The sequence below is a fragment of the Gymnodraco acuticeps genome, unplaced genomic scaffold (genome assembly GCF_902827175.1).
Source record: "Gymnodraco acuticeps unplaced genomic scaffold, fGymAcu1.1, whole genome shotgun sequence".
Lineage (NCBI taxonomy): Eukaryota > Metazoa > Chordata > Actinopteri > Perciformes > Bathydraconidae > Gymnodraco > Gymnodraco acuticeps.
Genome location: NW_022991985.1, coordinates 289,909 through 307,533, shown reverse-complemented (window position 1 = coordinate 307,533; position 17,625 = coordinate 289,909). Strand labels below are relative to the sequence as shown.

At 43.7% G+C, this 17,625-nt stretch overlaps 1 protein-coding gene across 1 annotated transcript in view; it reads left to right on the top strand.

Annotated features, from left to right (window-relative positions):
• Positions 1–492: 492 nt before the first annotated feature.
• The window catches only part of rragd (ras-related GTP binding D), an 83,588-nt gene continuing 66,455 nt past the window's right edge, over positions 493–17,625 (top strand). Inside the window, exons 1-4 of the mRNA XM_034201080.1 lie at positions 493–698; positions 11,243–11,538; positions 12,185–12,384; positions 13,868–13,982. Coding sequence (XP_034056971.1) covers positions 581–698; positions 11,243–11,538; positions 12,185–12,384; positions 13,868–13,982 — 729 coding nt within the window. The 5' untranslated portion in view covers positions 493–580. The remainder of the gene's footprint in view (positions 699–11,242; positions 11,539–12,184; positions 12,385–13,867; positions 13,983–17,625) is intronic.

Sequence of the window (17,625 nt, the reverse complement as noted above, 5' to 3'; positions counted from 1 at the left end):
TCATTTTTTACGACTTTTCTCTGAAAAGTGTTACTGTTGTCTGCTCTCTTCCAATCTACCAGGGACTTAATTTAAATGTAATTAATTTTCTTAGTAAGAAGTGATACTTTTTTATACAATAATGGAGAGCTTTTTTAAAATCTTTTTGTCCCTAAAATGGGACACATTTCTAAAAATAACTTTACAGAATCATATTTGCCACTTTAGAATATTTCATGGATACAAACTTGGTCACATTACACTTCTTTAGAATAGGAGGTGGAACATATTCATGCATTCAGAGTTATTTTAAGAAGCAAACTATTTAAAAGCTTGGCTTGTCCTCTCAAGTTATTTTTAATCTTTCATTACACCATGCCGAAACACCCCACTTGATTATGTTTCATCCATAAAGCCAGAGCAGGCAGCGGGTAGGACTGGAGTGTGTGTGTGTGTGTGTGTGTGTGTGTGTGGGTGGGTGGGGGAGGGGTGAAAGTTCAGCAGCATGGCTCTCAAGTATCAGGTGACAATGAGGGAAAGTTGTTCACCACAAGCGGCATAAATCCTCACCAAAAACTGGAGGACAGGAGAAGAAGTGAGCATGGCGAGTGAGAGGGACTCAGCGCAGAGCAGGGAGGAGGACTCGGCTGTCGGTTATTACGACGAGGAAGACGACTTGGAGGCGTTCTCAGACACGGAGCTGGGCTGTGAGGACGGAGGTAGGCGGATATTCCCGCTGCTGAGGGGTCACATCAGAACAGAGCACGAGCGCGAAGGGACGCCACTGCCCGAGTGCTTCACTGCTCCTAGGTTAGCTAGTATAGCCCGTCGTCCCGTTAGCTAACTGCAGCTGCTGTCCTGCACAAATAACAATTTGCATTAGTTAGCTGTTAGTGGGAGTTATTCAAAGATGCTAACTAGCTGCCTTTACCTGTCAACTGTAACATAGCTGGCTTCTCGGCAACAAAATATATTTTTAAGTTGAAATGCCAACTGCTTATAATGTTTGTGTCTAAAAACTAGATATGTTACAGCTGACACACAACTTGTAATCAGGGGCCCACCCCTAAATGTATCATGGATTTAATATCAAAAGTATAAAACGCTTTCAGTAATTTAAATAATGTAAGATATTATTTACCATTGGCATTGATTTAACCTTTTACCAGCATATTGTATTTAGATGACATTCAAATAATAAAGCACCACTGGAGAAGTTTAATTCATTTTTGAATTTTAGACGTAGCCTATGTTTTTTAATATCAAAACTTTATTATTATTATATATATATATTAACATTAAAACACTGTAAGCTCATAATTAATTAACATGTTGTGGGTGATTATTTGCCATTGCCAAGGCTAACTATGTATTTGGATAACATTCAAATACTGAATAGACTACACAGCAGCAACACTGTAGAAGGAAATACATGTCTTCACCGATACTAAAGTACAATATCAGAAGCAGTTGACAACATTTGGAGTAATGGTTATAAACCTTCCATATGTTTGAGAGCCATTGTACTAAAACAGTATTGAGTATAATGCTCTGGATAAAAGTGACGTATACGACGTAATGTAGCCTACTATCCTGCTGGTCTGTGTCGAACTCTTGAACATAAAACAAACAACCAATATTTAGTGCAAATTCGCTGTGCAACAGCATTCCACTATAGTTCTTCTTCTTCTTCTTCTTCTTCTTCTTCTTCTTCTTCTTCTTCTTCTTCTTCTTCTTCTTCTTCTTCTTCTTCTTCTTCTTCTTCTTCTTCTTCTTCTTCTTCTTCTTCTTCTTTTCAACCAATATTTTGCCGTCCGATAACTTCAGCCTATACTTTCTACAGAAACCATTCAAATATCAAAATATTCAGCCTTTTCAGTATATGATGGGAAACTTTCAACTTTTTTGAAATATTCAGCTTTTTAAACTCTTTTTTAACATGTAACTCAATGGGAGGAACCTTCAAATCCTCTTTTAACTACACACCTTGCGCCAAATGCTACTCCTTCCACATACTTTTAGCTAGAGACTTAATTTCACTTTAAAATGATCACAGGACCTTCAGCTATACAACTTGTTCTTCATATTTTTCATATCTTCTACACTTTTTGAGATATTTAACTTAGTTTGGAGCTTGGTAAAGAGTACTGATGGGAATTATGGCTCTTTGAAGGGAGCCGGATCTTATGGCTCTGTTCCTTTCAAAGAGGCGTTCAAAAGAGCCGTTTTTTTTTTTAAAGGGAGCGAGGTTACTAGGTTTATCTGCAAAATAATCACCCCAGGAGTTCAAAACTTTTAATCTCAATCAAATCCGATCAGATTTTGAAATCCCATTTGTTGTGATCCAGGATCAGACAAGTCGGCCAGATTTTGTCCCTGTAGTTCAAAGCAATTCAGGATAGGATCAGCCTGATCCAGATTACGACTTTTCAAGATTACTAGATCCTGAATATCAGTGCTTTAATCCTACCGATCTCCATCTAGTGGACATGAAAAATAATACAAGGAAGACAAGAGACCACATTGCAGAGACATCTATTGTCCACAATTACTTTTGAAAGGTGATGACAGATGGTGGACTTTTTTTGTTGAAGATATTTTTTCTTTAATCTAAATTACATTTGTGATTGATAATCTTTGTTGGGATACTTGTATGAGCATAAACATTTATGTCATCAACATTTGGTTGAAAACAAAATAGGCCACCACAAACGTGACCAAAAAATGAAAAATAAAATTGATTTGCCATGAAGGCTAAAGATTGTGTATTATTTCAGTTAACAAACTTTGCCATCTTATTTATATTGAAACACATTTTGCTCTGGTAATCCACTGGAAATCCACCCCTCTTGTGGGATCAGGATAATCCAGTTTTTTGGGATCAAACTGATCCCAATCCTGATTTTTGGTTTTGAACTACTCAAAATCCAAATCTGATCCGATAGGGATTAAAAAGATTAAAAGTTTTGAACTCCTGGGCCCAGGATAATGATTGACTGTATTGCCAGACTTTATGTCAATAATCTGCATTGTAAACATGACACAAGGTGGCGCCATATCCATGTCATTCATGTCAGTGAATGTACTACTTTGAATTGACCCTCTGTATGTGTTCAGGAAATAAAGTTGCCTTGCCTTGAATGAAATTCACGTAACTCTTAATATTAGATACTGTGTATTTAAGTGGCGATGGAGATTATTTGTTGACCCTGCTTTAAAGGATATTCTGCCTTTACAAATGGTGCGCTTGCTGCCTGGGTTTTGGTTGAAGTGCATTTCTACTGATCATAATTCCATTGTTGAGGTCTACTAGAATAGATTTATATTGTGCAATTTTCCAAACTCACATTGGTTTCTCTTCTTCTCCTTTTCTTAATACACATTAATTAATTCACTACTACGTACATCTGATATGTAACTCCTTCAGCCTACTTTCAGCTACAGAAACCATTCAACTATTACATTATTCAGCTATTTCAGGACATTGAACAACATGTTGTTGTTTATACCTTTTTTTTAAACTTTTTTTTTAAATATTAAGCTTCTTCACTATTTTTCCTACTCTTCCAGTTTAACATTTCACTTTCAAGTTTTCAACAAAGTCATTGCAATGCATTTGAGCTGTAACAATTTTGATTCAAATCATTACACTTTTCTGCATTTCTCCGCTAAGTTCAGCAATGCACTTACTTGGTTTTTGTAGCTAAAAGCAGCTACAGAGACCATTCAACTAATAACATATTCAGCTTTTTCTGCATTTTCAGCTAAATTCAGCCAGAAAAATGTACACAGTTTACAGCATTTGCACGCATTTTCTGCAGGAAATGCATTTTCTAGTCTTATCAGACCTCACAACTGAATATTATATTCAGCTGTATTAATGAGATCTGGGGTTACGTAATGTAACCCAGCTTCTATAAGTATAGGCGCAGCCCTCTAAGGCTATCGCTATTGGGTTAATCCCACTGCACGTGTGCAGCACTGACAGACTTATTCCACGCCCACCTATGACGTGAGCCCCACCTCCGGGCTCACTTCCGTATAAATAGGAAGTAGGCCTTACAATCCACTCCAACAGCTTTTCTTTAGCTATTCGCGGAGCCAGTGGGGCCCGAACCTTAGAGGGCTGCGCCTATACTCATAGAAGCTGGGTTACATTACGTAACCCCAGTTCTATATCGTATAAGGCTTCGCCCTCTAAGGCTATCGCTATTGGGTTAAGGGCGAAGCAGGATGTAGTCTACGCCCCACTGGTTCCGTCCGTTACCAGAAGCACAAAACACACCTACTCAGTTAATAACCCATGTCCATTTCGCCATGCGTAAATGGAGCATCACATTCCCAGGGAATATAGCATTAAAAAATGAATATTCTCCATCAGGGAATGAAGGTAGGCTTACTCAGCCTACCTGTCATTTATAAAAAGTAGAGATCGAGTCTCACTTGTTAAAAACGATCAAGAGAGGGGAAAAAAAGGCAGCTCTCTAAGTGCCGACAGGCAGGAGAGAGGGCATGCAATTGAAAAACCCCGACATTACTCATTCTGGCAGGCTATTCAGTACTGAATGTGTCAGAGAGGAATGGGAGAAATCCCTCAAATACAAACGAATAAAAGAACAGGGGGAAGACCAAGATGCAGCAGTGCAAATGTCTTTCACTGTCATTCCTCCATGCAACGCCGTAAATCACTCTCGATCTAAAACGAGCTTGTGATAACTTTTGGCATAAAAAACCCGGTTAGGGCGCAAAACAGCTAAGCTGCCATCTCCTTGGATCCGGAGACATGACGGAGCCACCGAGAGAGCAGACCAATCACTCACCCTTTTAGCTGATGTCAGAGCCAAGAGCAGAGCTACTTTGGCTGACAAAAACTTCAGGGGAACCTGATCTAAAGGTTCAAATGGAGCTTTACTCAGTGCGCGTAACACTAAAGCCGAAACCCATTGAGGCGCCAAAGCGCGTGACACAGGTCTGAGTCTCTGTGCTCCCCGTAGAAAAGGTTTTGTCAGAGGGTGACTACACACCGTGCTGACACCAATCTACGTGGCAAGATGAAATGGCAGCAGCATATGTTTCGACTGTGCTATAAGCCAATTCCTGTCCAGCAACAGCTGGAGGAACGACAGCACGAGGCAGGGGGCCCAACGGGGTCCAGGATTTTCCCTACACCCCAAACGGAACATTGTCCATTTGGCTGTGTAGGATGTATTCAGCAGCTGCGCTGATCGAACACCTCCCTGGTGATTTATGTAGGCCGCCGCTGCTTTGTTGTCTGTTCGAATCAACACATGTTGATTGTACAGCAACAGGGCGAAGTGCTGGATTACTTTCCATATAGTAATTCCAGCACGTTTATATGGAGAGACATGTGACCCGGCCACTGTACCCCCACTGCCTGCGACATGCACGTTCCTCAGCCTGCTAGAGATGCGTCTGTGAACACTGCGGTGTGTGACGTCACTCTGCTCAGGGGCACCCCCACTGACGTGGAGATTTTTCCAGTGGGTTCAATCCAAACCCACGGAAGGAGGAATGTACACCATGCGTCTCCTCTGACGCACGGGGTCGATACGCAGGCAAATAAACCACCTCTGGAGTCTCCTCACTGTGAAGGAGACCCAGGTGGATCACCACGTGACCAGCTGATATCATACCTAACAGCTGCATCACGGAGAGGGCTGTCACCGCCCCGCGGGGTGTGACGCGCCGGAGGAGAGCTGTCCGAGCTGCTTAAAAACCAATAGGTTTTTAAAGACAGCCGGTTTATGCAGCGAGCCATGCTGCCTATAACCGATAGGTCAAGGGCAGCCGGCTTAACCGGTGAGCGTTGCTGCTTATTATTTATCCATCTGTCCATCGAACACGCGCGTCGCCCCTCTGAGTAATACTCTGAGAGCGCGCGACCTGCTCTAGATCTGCTGTGGTTGTCATGGTGACGAGCCACGGTCCGAAAAGGCTGTGAGGGGGCCTCCACACACTGCGTCTCACACCGGCTCTCATCCTGTCTCTGTTTAGGAGAAGGCTCGTAAACTGGACATTGAGGCGCGTTCACACTCAAACCTGCTGAGGAATGAGCGGAGGTGTGTACAGTGCGTAATAACAGCCCTGGGCTCATTATGACCGTGTGTAGTAGGCACATCTGGGACAGAGGAAAAACCGTGCTGCCTGCTAACCGACAGGTTAACAGCTGCACCGGAGGAGAGCTGTCACTTTCTCCATTCTCTGCTGTGAGAGTCGCACTCTCATGCGGGCTGAGTTCAATTCCACTCCCAGTTAAATGTCTGGGAGGGACGAGGACAGCTCTTCTTCCAGTTGATAATGAAACCCAGGCTTTGACAGATGAGATACAAACTGTATCGTCTGAAAAACCGCTTCCTCCCTGGAGCGAGCCAGCCACAGCCGGTCGTCCAGGCAAAATAACCCTCATCCCCATTCTGAGTAACTGCTCCAACCGTCTCCACCCACTTTGAAAAAAGTGTGTGGAGACAGGAATGAGAAACGCAGGAATTTGCTGTGTTTCGGGATGATGGTTACGTGGAGGTAAGCATCCTTCAGGACTATGGATGTGAACCTCCCTGGTGAACCACTCCAGCACCTGTTTAATCGTCAGCATGGGAAAAGGCCATTCCCTTGTTGGACACTGACAGATCGAGGATGGGTCTCATTCCCCCCGCCCCGTCTCCTTCGGGACCAGAAAATAGCGGGAGTAACAACCCCTGATTTTCTTCCCTTTGAGGAACCCCGTGAAAAGGCTTTCTTTAACCAGAGTTCCTGCCGCTCTGCACGGAGCGCGAGACACTGTTCCTGGGATGACAGGACTTCCTGTATCCCGAAGAACTGCGGGGGGGAGAGGCGAATTGCAGAGACTACCCTCTGCCCATCCGCCTGCTCATCCATCTGTCCATCAGACACACTCGCCGCCACCCTGAGTACCATACAGTACTCTGATAGCGCCGGGTGTACATTCTCTGGCTGTGCTGTGGTTGGTGACAAACCATGCCAGAGCCCTCCACACGCTGCATTTCACACAGGCTCTCAATATGTCGTCGTTTCGGAGAATACTCGTAAACTGCGCGTTCACGCTCAACACCACTAAGGGATGAGCGGAGGTGTGTGCAGTGCTGTCCACATGAGTCGTAATAATGGCCCTCCGTCGGCTCATTACGACCGTGGGTAGGAGGTGTCTGAGACAGAGGAAAAATCCATGCTGCCTAAACCCAAAAAGTTTACGGTAGACGGATTTTAATAGCAAGCCCAGCTGTTTTATTAACCGATAAGTTAAAAAACCCAGCCGGCTTAGGCAGCGAGCCATGCTGCCAAGTAACCAATAGGCTATTGGCAGCTGGCTTAACCGGGGAGCCTTGCTGCATATTAACTTCCCTCTGTCCATCTAACCCACGCGCCGTCACTCAAGGCGCGAACCTGCTCTGGATGTGCTGTGGTTGTCATGGTGACGAGCCACGCCAGAGCCCTCCAGACGTTGCATTTCACACAGGCTCTCCTTATGTCGCGTTTAGGAGAAGGCTCGTAAACCGTACATTTAAGGTGCGTTCACGCTCAACACCCCTAAGGGATGAGCGGAGGTGTGTGCAGTGCTGTCCACACTGTAATAATGGCACTCGTGGCTCATTACGACCGTGTGTAGGAGGTAGGTTTGGGACAGAGGAAAACAAATCCGAGCTGCCTAAAACCCAACAGGTTTTAAAGACAGCCGGTTATGCAGTGAGCCATGCTGCCTATAACCGACAGGTTAGGGGCAGCCGGCTTACCCGGTGGGCCTTGCTGCTTATTATTTTATCAATCTGTCCATCGAATACACGCGTCGCCACTCTGAGTAATACTCTGAGAGCGCACGCATGTTTTGGATGTGCTGTGGTTGTCATGGTGACGAGCCACGTCAGAGCCCTCGCCGCCGTTGCCCGTGAAGCAGCCCAAGAGGGGCCCGGACCGAAAAGGCTGCGAGGGGCCCTCCACACTCTGCATCTCACCCGGCTCTCATCCTGTCTCTGTTTAGGAGAAGGCTCGTAAACTGGACATTGAGGCGCGTTCACGCTCAAAACCCGCTGAGGGAATGAGCGGAGGTGTGTGCAGTGCTATTCACACAGTGCGTAATAACAGCTCATTACGACCGTGTGTAGTATAGGCACATCTGGGACAGAGGAAAAACCGTGCTGCCTATAACCGACAGATTAGGAGCATCAGGTTTAACCGTCAAGCCCTGCTGTCTAATAACCGACTGGTTAATAACAGCTGGCTTGTGCCGCGAGCCCCGCTGCCGCGCTAACCAACAGGTTACAGCCGGCTCAAACGGCGAGCCCCGCTGTCTGTTAACCGTACAGGTAACAAGCTTATGCACCTCCACACGCTGTATTACACAGCGGCTCTCCTCATGTCGCCGTTTTAGGAGAAAACTCGTAAAACGGACATTGAGGTTCACGCTCAAACCTGCTTGAGGAATGAGCGGAGGTGTGTGTAGGAGGCACATCTGTGACATAGGAAACAAACCCGGGCTGTCTAATTAACCGACAGGTTTTAAAGACAGCTGTTTTGAGCCGTAAGCTTTGCTGCGTAACAACCGACAGGCTGTGAGGCGGCCGCTTATGCAGCTTTTTTTATGTCATCCGGAGGAGAGCTCTCCTGAACCGGGGAAACGGGGAGATCTCATTAGGCGGCTGCCTTTCCGATGATCTCCGGGAGTTCCTGGAGAATACCGCCTATCGACGGCAGAGCCGTGATGGCGGATAGAGGGACCCGTTGACCCGTCGTCAGCCCGGCAGCCGAACCTAGGCTCGGCTACCGGGCTGACCCCGGGCCCCCGCCCCTTGTCCCCCGCCGGAGGAGAGGGAGACAGGGCGGGGGAACCACATGGTGATCCGTGAATGGAGGGGAAGAAGTCGCCTGACTGCTGCCCGCCACTCGGATCCAATAAATAAAGGGCTTGGTCCACAGAGTAAAACTCCTGGACTAGCCAATCATCCTCGGCCGCAGCAGCGAGAGCGTCCGCTCTCCACTGTCTGTGGGCCAGAGGGAGACGGACACAATGAGTGCACGACACCTGGGGAGTGAGAGCCGCGTTTGCGTGCTCTAATCCCCGGCAAAACTCACACCGTGAGCTCCGGTCGTAACTCATATGTCGGGTTGACACCGGGCCCCCTTTCCCCCGTCCGGAGGAGAGGGAGGATGGGCCCAGGGGAACCAGGAATTTTTAGTAAGTAGCTCTTAAAAGAACTTGTTTTGCCTGTCAATGCTTCTGCAACGGAGTGCTGAAGAAAAGTAGGAGTGGATTGTAGGGCCTACTTCCTATTTATACGGAAGTGAGCCCGGAGGTGGGGCCCACGTCATAGGTGGGCGTGGAATAAATCTGTCAGTGCTGCACACGTGCAGTGGGATTAACCCAATAGCGATAGCCTTAGAGGGCGAAGCCTTATACGATATAGAACAGGAGACCCCTATGCTAGAAAACACTTCATTCATGTGACACTGTGTTTTCCTTCAGTTAGCATAGAGATGTCAGAATAATAACTTGTTTAATATTAGTTGAAATAAGTTTGATAATAATTGAAAATAATTTTCCCATTTTTTTAAAAATCCTTTTTTAGATAAGCTGGATACCTTTGTGTTAAGTATTTATTTATCGAATTTCAACTTTTTTTTCTCAGTTAATAAGGACAGAAACCATACATTAAAAACTGAAAGAACAGGATTTGTTAGGATATTTCTGTTTTCCTCAAAGCAAACAACAACACAGGACACACTTTTTTACAAACAGAGGCTTACCGAAGATACTGAAGACACATTTTTTATCCTAGGTTTTCGTACGAATAATCATCATAATAATTTATTATCATTCCAGAACATGTCATGCATGAGGGTGGAACGAAATGGGGAACGCTGACTCCAGTGCAGGTGCAAATATGCATTCATATAAAACCATATATTATACATATATATGTCAGTATACTAAAGAAAATAAAACATTTACATTTAAAATCTAAAGCTCTTTTTAAGACAAAAAAAGTGCTTGATTAAAAATAAGATGGCCAAATAAAGCCCAGAGTGCAGTAGCAGCATGTTCAGTGATAAGCAGATCTATCTACTTCATATAGTGCAGGGGTGGGGAACCTTTTTCATCTCAAGGGCCATTTCAATTTGTTCAACATCCTCCGAGGGCCGTACAAATTATTGACCTCTGCTTAAAAATACTAAAATCACAGCCCATTCATTTGGCCTTTCTTTCATGCTGTGCAAAGAAAAAGCAACCTCTTAATCCAGATATTTTACCATGACTCGCGCATGCAGGCACGTGCACGGTTGTGGCACCAAAACGGAAAGATATGGACACAAGATGTGTGCAAATGTATTTAGTTTCCTATTCATGTAAACATGATTTAAGTGGGGGGGGGGGGACATAACCTCCTCTAGGGGGGGTCCGGGGGGCATGCTCCCCCGTGAAGATTTTTTTTTAAATGTTGAAGTTAAAAGCATCAATCTGGTGCACTTTGAGAGCAAAATTAAGAGATCTATGGATACATCTCTCAACACCCAGATGAAACACAACTGTAAGCAGATTTTATTTTTCTTTATAGATATATTTTACAAATCACCCCCCTTTCAAACTGTATTCTTGTTTATTAATAACAACTTTTTTTTACTGTCATATAGTATTTTATACCTCTTTACTTTATTCTCTTATTTTTTTGTGGTCTAGATTTCTTTAATTATTTTCTTTTTTGCGTGCGTTTATAAATTACCTCGAGGGCTGTACCAAATTGTCTCGCGGGCAGTATACGGCACAGGGGCCGGAGGTTCCCCTCCCCTGATATAGTGCTAGCAACATGTATACCGTTAGTAGCCTGGCTAATGTTACTGTCAAAGGCAATTAAACAAATATAAATAACGGTGTTAAAATGAGGCAGAATAAACCTGGTAGTGTTAATAAGTATGGGGGTTACTTATTTGCCTCCTCCAGCAACTGGAATCTCTAGCCGTGTACAGGTTTCAGATTTCTTTTCTTTTTTTTTGCGCTATACAGGATGCTACTGTAGATTTGTCGAATTGCCAGTTGGCCAAAATGCTATTTGCACTTTTATTTTTTTTTTAAGGAATGTTTTATCCTAGAATTATTTTTATATTACCTCGAAATAATATCATTTGACATGCTAATCAGTGGAGTCCCCCTTGAAGCAATCTTTAAACTTTGCTGTTAAAGATAGTTGAGGATGGAGATCTTATTTAGTGCCCCTGCTCCTTTGCTGTTGTGTAGAGTTGGGCTTCACAAATTCTCTGAATGGAGAGGTCAAACCTCGTATCCTGTTGATGGGCCTGAGGAGGAGTGGGAAGTCTTCCATCCAGAAGGTGGTTTTCCATAAAATGTCCCCCAACGAGACCCTGTTCTTGGAGAGCACCAACAAGATCTGTAGAGAGGACGTCTCCAACAGCTCCTTCGTCAGCTTCCAGATCTGGGACTTCCCCGGCCAGATCGACTTCTTTGACCCCACCTTCGACTATGAAATGATCTTCAGAGGCACCGGGGCACTCATCTTTGTCATTGATTCACAGGTCAGAGGAAAAACCACTCAAGGCTTAAGACAGGTAGTGCTAATGTGCACAATAACATGATGAGTTATATGGCCACATCCCCTCACGTCCTTCCCAGTTACAGAGACCACGACATAGACTCCAGGAAATAGTCGTGAGCTTTAAGGGCTCAAACCTTCGGATTGAGCCAGGATAGTTTTTTCTTCTCTTTAAAGAATTTATGCTACATAACCTTACAGTAATTAAAGGCTTTGATTTGAAATATGAGATTGGTATCAATCCTCAAATCAAGGCAAGAAAGCATATCATTCTTATAACTGATACCATTATCAATAAATACCTGGCACATTGAGCAGTGTTCTGATTTTGATCCCCTTAAAAATGTAATAAACTATATCAATTAAATATTAATATCGCTACAAAAAAGGGTGCTTGCCTAATATTTAATTAGTTTAGAAAACAATAATAAGAGGTTTCTTTGCTGTCTTTTCTAAATCTTTGCATACAAATGTTTATTTATTTGTATTCCAAAGTGTACAAATACGATCAGGACATTATTGTAATTGAATGTTGTGTTCCTTATCAGCTGCCACTGATACAAAATGTAATACAAGATGCAGTAAGAACATTTGTTGTCTGTGTGGATATTTTTTCTTCGTCCTGATAGGATGACTATGTGGAGGCTCTGAATAGACTGCACCTCACGGTGACCAGGGCCTACGCAGTCAACCCAGACATCAACTTCGAGGTGTTCATTCACAAAGTGGATGGCCTGTCAGACGACCATAAGATCGAGAAGCAGAGGGACATCCACAAACGAGCCAACGATGACCAAGTGGATGCAGGCCTGGAGCGAATACACCTGAGGTGAGCTAACTGTTTTTGGTTTCACAATATTTATGGATCAAATGGATACTGTAATATAACCAGATCTCAAAATGGTATATTGAGTCATAAACGTACTAATCAGATTTGATACATTTTAGACTTAGAAACCTACATAGGCTAGGTCAGGCTTTAAGTTAAATTAGACTTCAATTGCATGATGTTTCACATTTTAAGATAATACATAAATTCAGATATCTCTTTTAATTTTGTAATACTGTCACGGCAAAACACTATAAAATACTGTGATACAAAGTTTAGATCATATCGCGTTCCCCTAGATTTGAAAAGGTGATGATTGCAGGAGGATGGAGGGTTTTGAAATCTGTGGAGGATTCGGAGGATCGCGAAAACAACTGAATAAAACACTTTGGAGATTAACGAATAAATTAAACAAACAATTAAAAAAAGAATATACCTTCTAAGTGTTTTTTTAACAGGATCCATGAAAGTGAATAATAGGTGTGTGATATAACTATGTCATGGCAGGTATTCATTGTTGTAGTAGCCAAACGGTTTACTACTACTTCCGTGTCATTGGGCCCAAAAATACTTTTTCCCATTGACTTACATTAGGAAAGAGACATCTGTAAATCAGTACTGTAGAGGAAACTTCTGTGTAGCATGCAGTGGAGTCACCGACTCAGGAAGGAGACACGGGAAGAGTCGGAGCTTTGATGTCAAACCACTGTGATTTATTTGGAGTTGGTACCAGAGTATTCACATCACAAATCCAAGAGTCAGAGGTTCTGACTCCACGGTAGAGTTGCCACGTCAATTCTGGAGAGCCTCTCTCTTGCCAGCCCATCTAACTGGTTTCGCAGAGAGTAAACAACATATTTGAGGAGATAGCCTAAACAGTGTGGGAACACAGAGCTACTTGCCTCGGACACTTATGACCTCGAAGATTTTACCTTGGAGTCCACAAATACAGAGAAGGAAGTGTCCCAGTGTACCCACAACACAGACCATCTGTATCCCAGTATTGACCGGTCACAGAATGGGAACAATAACATTATTGGCTAAGCCGCCTGTGTCCTTAAAGAAGGTAAACAGACATCGAGGTTTGTCCTGTATGTTACTAATTGGCGTCTTATGATAATTATTTCCACAACAAGTACATAATTATGTTTTACGTAAATCAACTTCCCTGGACGAACAATCATTATGCCCTAAAATCTAAAGCCAGAGTGATTTTCCCTTTTAATTCAATGGACTAATTAAGACCAGACGTGACAGGGCGGATTGGAGGCGGGGCTTAATACAAATCTGCGCATGCTTGTACGCGAGAGTCAGGCTATTTTGGCTTTAGCAACTTTCATTGGAATGAAAAGGACCCCGCCTCCAACGCTGTATCCAGATCTCTTTATACATCCATGGTCTTTACAGAGGTATGAAAATAAAAATTGCAAAGTTTGTTATTTAAATGTTTTCTTATTCCAATTTTTCTCCCTGTTGTCTACAGCTTCTATTTAACCAGTATATACGATCACTCCATATTCGAGGCGTTCAGTAAAGTGGTCCAGAAGCTCATTCCACAGCTGCCCACGCTGGAGAACCTGCTCAACATCTTCATATCTGTGAGTAATCCTGCAGCTCTGGCACTACAGCACAGAAACCAAGCAGTGCTGTTAAATGACCTCAATATGTGTGAAAACTAAGACATCCTTTAAAAAAAAATACAGACAGTAGAACCCTTCCACTAGCTCTACTGTATACTCAGGTTTGATCAGGCACATTACAGGATACAGTTTTGTGTGTCCTCCTGATCTTCACAATCTCATCACTAGATGGTGGCAATGCATCAGATATAGTGGTTGCATTGCAGGAATGCAGACATTGCATCAAATTCCACTACTGATTTTATGATTGTTACTGTAAGTATGTTACTGAATTTTTGCCTGAAATAACAAAGCAAATACACTAGATCCCTTCACAACTTACTGCAGGATACCCACAGTTATGTGGGTCTATTGTACTTCCCACTGATAGTACTAGATATAACTCATACCTCTATAACTGAAAAGTCCATACAGAACCATTCATGTTACTCATGTCATACTGACACTGAGAACCAGGTGAAAATGTGCCTGTATGGTTAAATCATATTTGCATGATGTGCAATACATGCTCTGATTATTACTGTGCATTGTCCCACCTACTTCATAAATGGACTAACATTTTTACAAACTTCTGCTGATGTTATTCATGACAAAAAAAGGCCTTGTATTGTTTAGGTTACATCGAATGTCATACATATGCAGGTTTGATTCTTTGTCTGGTTATTTACAGTCCCCTGCAAATTCAAGTGCCTGTTCAGCTTCAGCGTCATCTGCCATATACATAAGCTTCAATCTTGCTGTTACAACTCACAGTTCTCCACTCATATCTTTATTCATTGGACGTCATACAAAAAAGCATGGTGTAATTATTAACAAAAAAGGTGTCCATTGTTGTGTTAAAAACTCCAGGAAAGAGCAAAATATATATATTCACTTGGCCAAGGACTCCGTCACGTCATAGAAATTACAGGCAGCAAAGCTGTAATATATAACCACTATTTCCGGAAAAGAGCCTCAAACCTCGTGCGTGCATACATTTTTATTACACAGGGCGTTGCCCGTACATTTATGATTGGTCAAGACTAGTTGAAGAGATACCGTGGTTTAGACTTGGTTCTCTTTGGTAGGTGCGCAGACTCTCTTGGCAACACGACCTTCCAATCAGCATTCGGCCAGCCTGTGGAAGTCCCTCCCTACTCTGGCACCATCATACATAATTTGTTTTCGCTAATGTTTCTACAGAAAACATATTTCTTACATATTAGGGACTTTTTAAATCTCCTTGATTCTTTTGGTCTCGTTCAGTCCGTGGCTGGCCCAACACACGAAAAAGGACACTTTGGACTTAGTATTATCGTTTGGACTGTCTGTCTCTGGATGAAATCTGTAAAGCAACGCATATCTCAGACCATTTACCAGTTCTGTTTATAACCTCGATCCCTTCCGCAGGAGTCGAATCACGTGCCCCTGCGCGTCGTCTGTGTTCGATTAACCCCTTGACTGCCTCTGATGTTTTTAATGCTTCTCCGACCTGTAAATTAGAGGTGAACTGTGCTCTTAGAGCGGATGAGCTTATCTCCATGTTTGACTCGACATGTACCCTAATACTGGATTATCTTGCTCCTTTTACGTTTAGACGCACCAAAGTTCTCTCAGAGCCGTGGCTCAATGATTGTACTCATGCTCTCAGACGCGCTTGCAGGCGTGCAGAGAGAAAATGGAAAAAGGATAAACTCCTTGTCTCCCTAGAAATCCTTCGTGCTTACCTTTCCGACTACCAGACGGCAGTCAAAGCAGCCAAAACAGAGCACATTTCTCTCTTAATCTCCAAAAACAGCCATAAACTTCAGGTTCTTTTTAATGTCCTCAACTCTATTATTAATCCCTGTGATGTTTCTTCTATTGTGCCATCGACTACTCTCTGTGATAAGTTTCTTAAATGTATTTATTTTTTTATTGAAAAAGTATCTGCTCTTAGGCTAGCCCACACTAGTGCTACCCCAGATTCTGCTCCTTTTCTGTGCCCTGCTGTTCTCGACCACTTTGAGGCTGTATCCCTCTCTTCTCTCTCGGATGTAGTCAAGCACCTGCGGCCGACAAACTGCACCTTAGACAGCATTCCCTCTCGCCTTCTCAGAGATGTTTTCGATTCAGTTGGAGAAAGTTTTTTTATTGCTTATAAATACCTCTCTTAGCTCAGGATGTGTCCCAGCTGCCTTCAAACATGCCGTGGTCAAGCCACTACTTAAAAAGAAAAATCTCGACCCCTCCATCTCCCAGCTACCTTTTTTATCTAAAGCCCTGGAGCGAGTAGTCTACGCCCAGCTGCAGTCTTTCTTAACCACGCATGGAATCCATGAACAGTTTCAGTCTGGCTTCAAACCTATGCACATCACTGAAACAGCCCTTTTAAGAGTTTTTAATGATCTGCTCCTGGCCACCGACTCAGGCAGCCCAGCTGTCCTGGTGCTGTTAGACCTGACAGCTGCCTTCGACACTGTGGACCATAGCATCCTGTTGTCCTGGCTTGAACAGTCCACTGGCATCACAGGCTCTGCCCTTGCATGGTTCAGGTCCTACCTGACAGACCATAGCTTCTCAGTGCATCTAGGTGCCTTCTCCTCTGCCAAAGCCCCTCTTACCTGTGGGGTTCTCCAAGGCTCTATTCTGGGCCCCATCCTCTTTTTACTGTACATGCCTCTAGGTTAAATTCTCACAAAAGACAATATTCCCTTCCACTGCTATGCCGACGATGTACAGATATATCTGCCTCTCAAAGCAAATGTCAACTCACTACAGCAGTTGATGGACTGCTTAACAGAGATAAAATCCTGGCTGAGCAAAAACGTTCTCAACCTCAACGAGAGCAAGACTGAGGTCATCTTTTTTGGAACCCAACCTCCAGCCTCTCCGGTTGATATTCTGGGCTCTCTCAATAAAAACATCCTCCCCTCTGTCACGAACCTTGGAGTGACCTTCAATAGCGCTTTTAAATTTGACAAGCAGGTCAGCACCGTAGTCAAATCCTGCTTTTTAAAAAAAATAAGACTATTGGCCAAAACCAAGTCGTTTTTATCTTTTAAAGACTTAGAAAGGCTTATTAATGCCTTCATAACCTCAAGACTGGATTACTGCAACGCTCTATTTGCGCATTTCCACTGCAACGGGGTAGCCCCGTTTAAGCGTCCCTAAGCGTCCTCGCTCAGGCCTCGGGCTGCCTCGCTGGCTGTCCGAGGCCGTGGCGCATTCCATTACAGTTTAGGACCTGGGGTAGCAACGCAGTGTAGGCGGGACGATCGGCTTTGTTTTTGTTCACATTTCGAGTTGTTCCGTCGAGCTCCCGCTGGATTTGATCATCCCCAATGAGATGTTAGGAACGTCGTCACCTCCTCGGTCGACCACGGTGTGCTTTTCTTATTAGACGTAGCCATTTTTGTAGCTCATCCGTATACAAAATGCTGTTTATAAAAATGCTGCAAGCTTGCTTCTAAATATATATGCGACGCTAGGGATGAACTCACGCGCGATCTTGTGACGATTCTCTCTGACCAATCAGCAGTCGAGAGTGTTGACGTCACTAGTTCAGCCCTGGCCCTGGTCTGATAGAACCACGATTTTATGGGGCCGGAAAAAGAGGGAAAAAGTACCCGCTAGCCGGTAC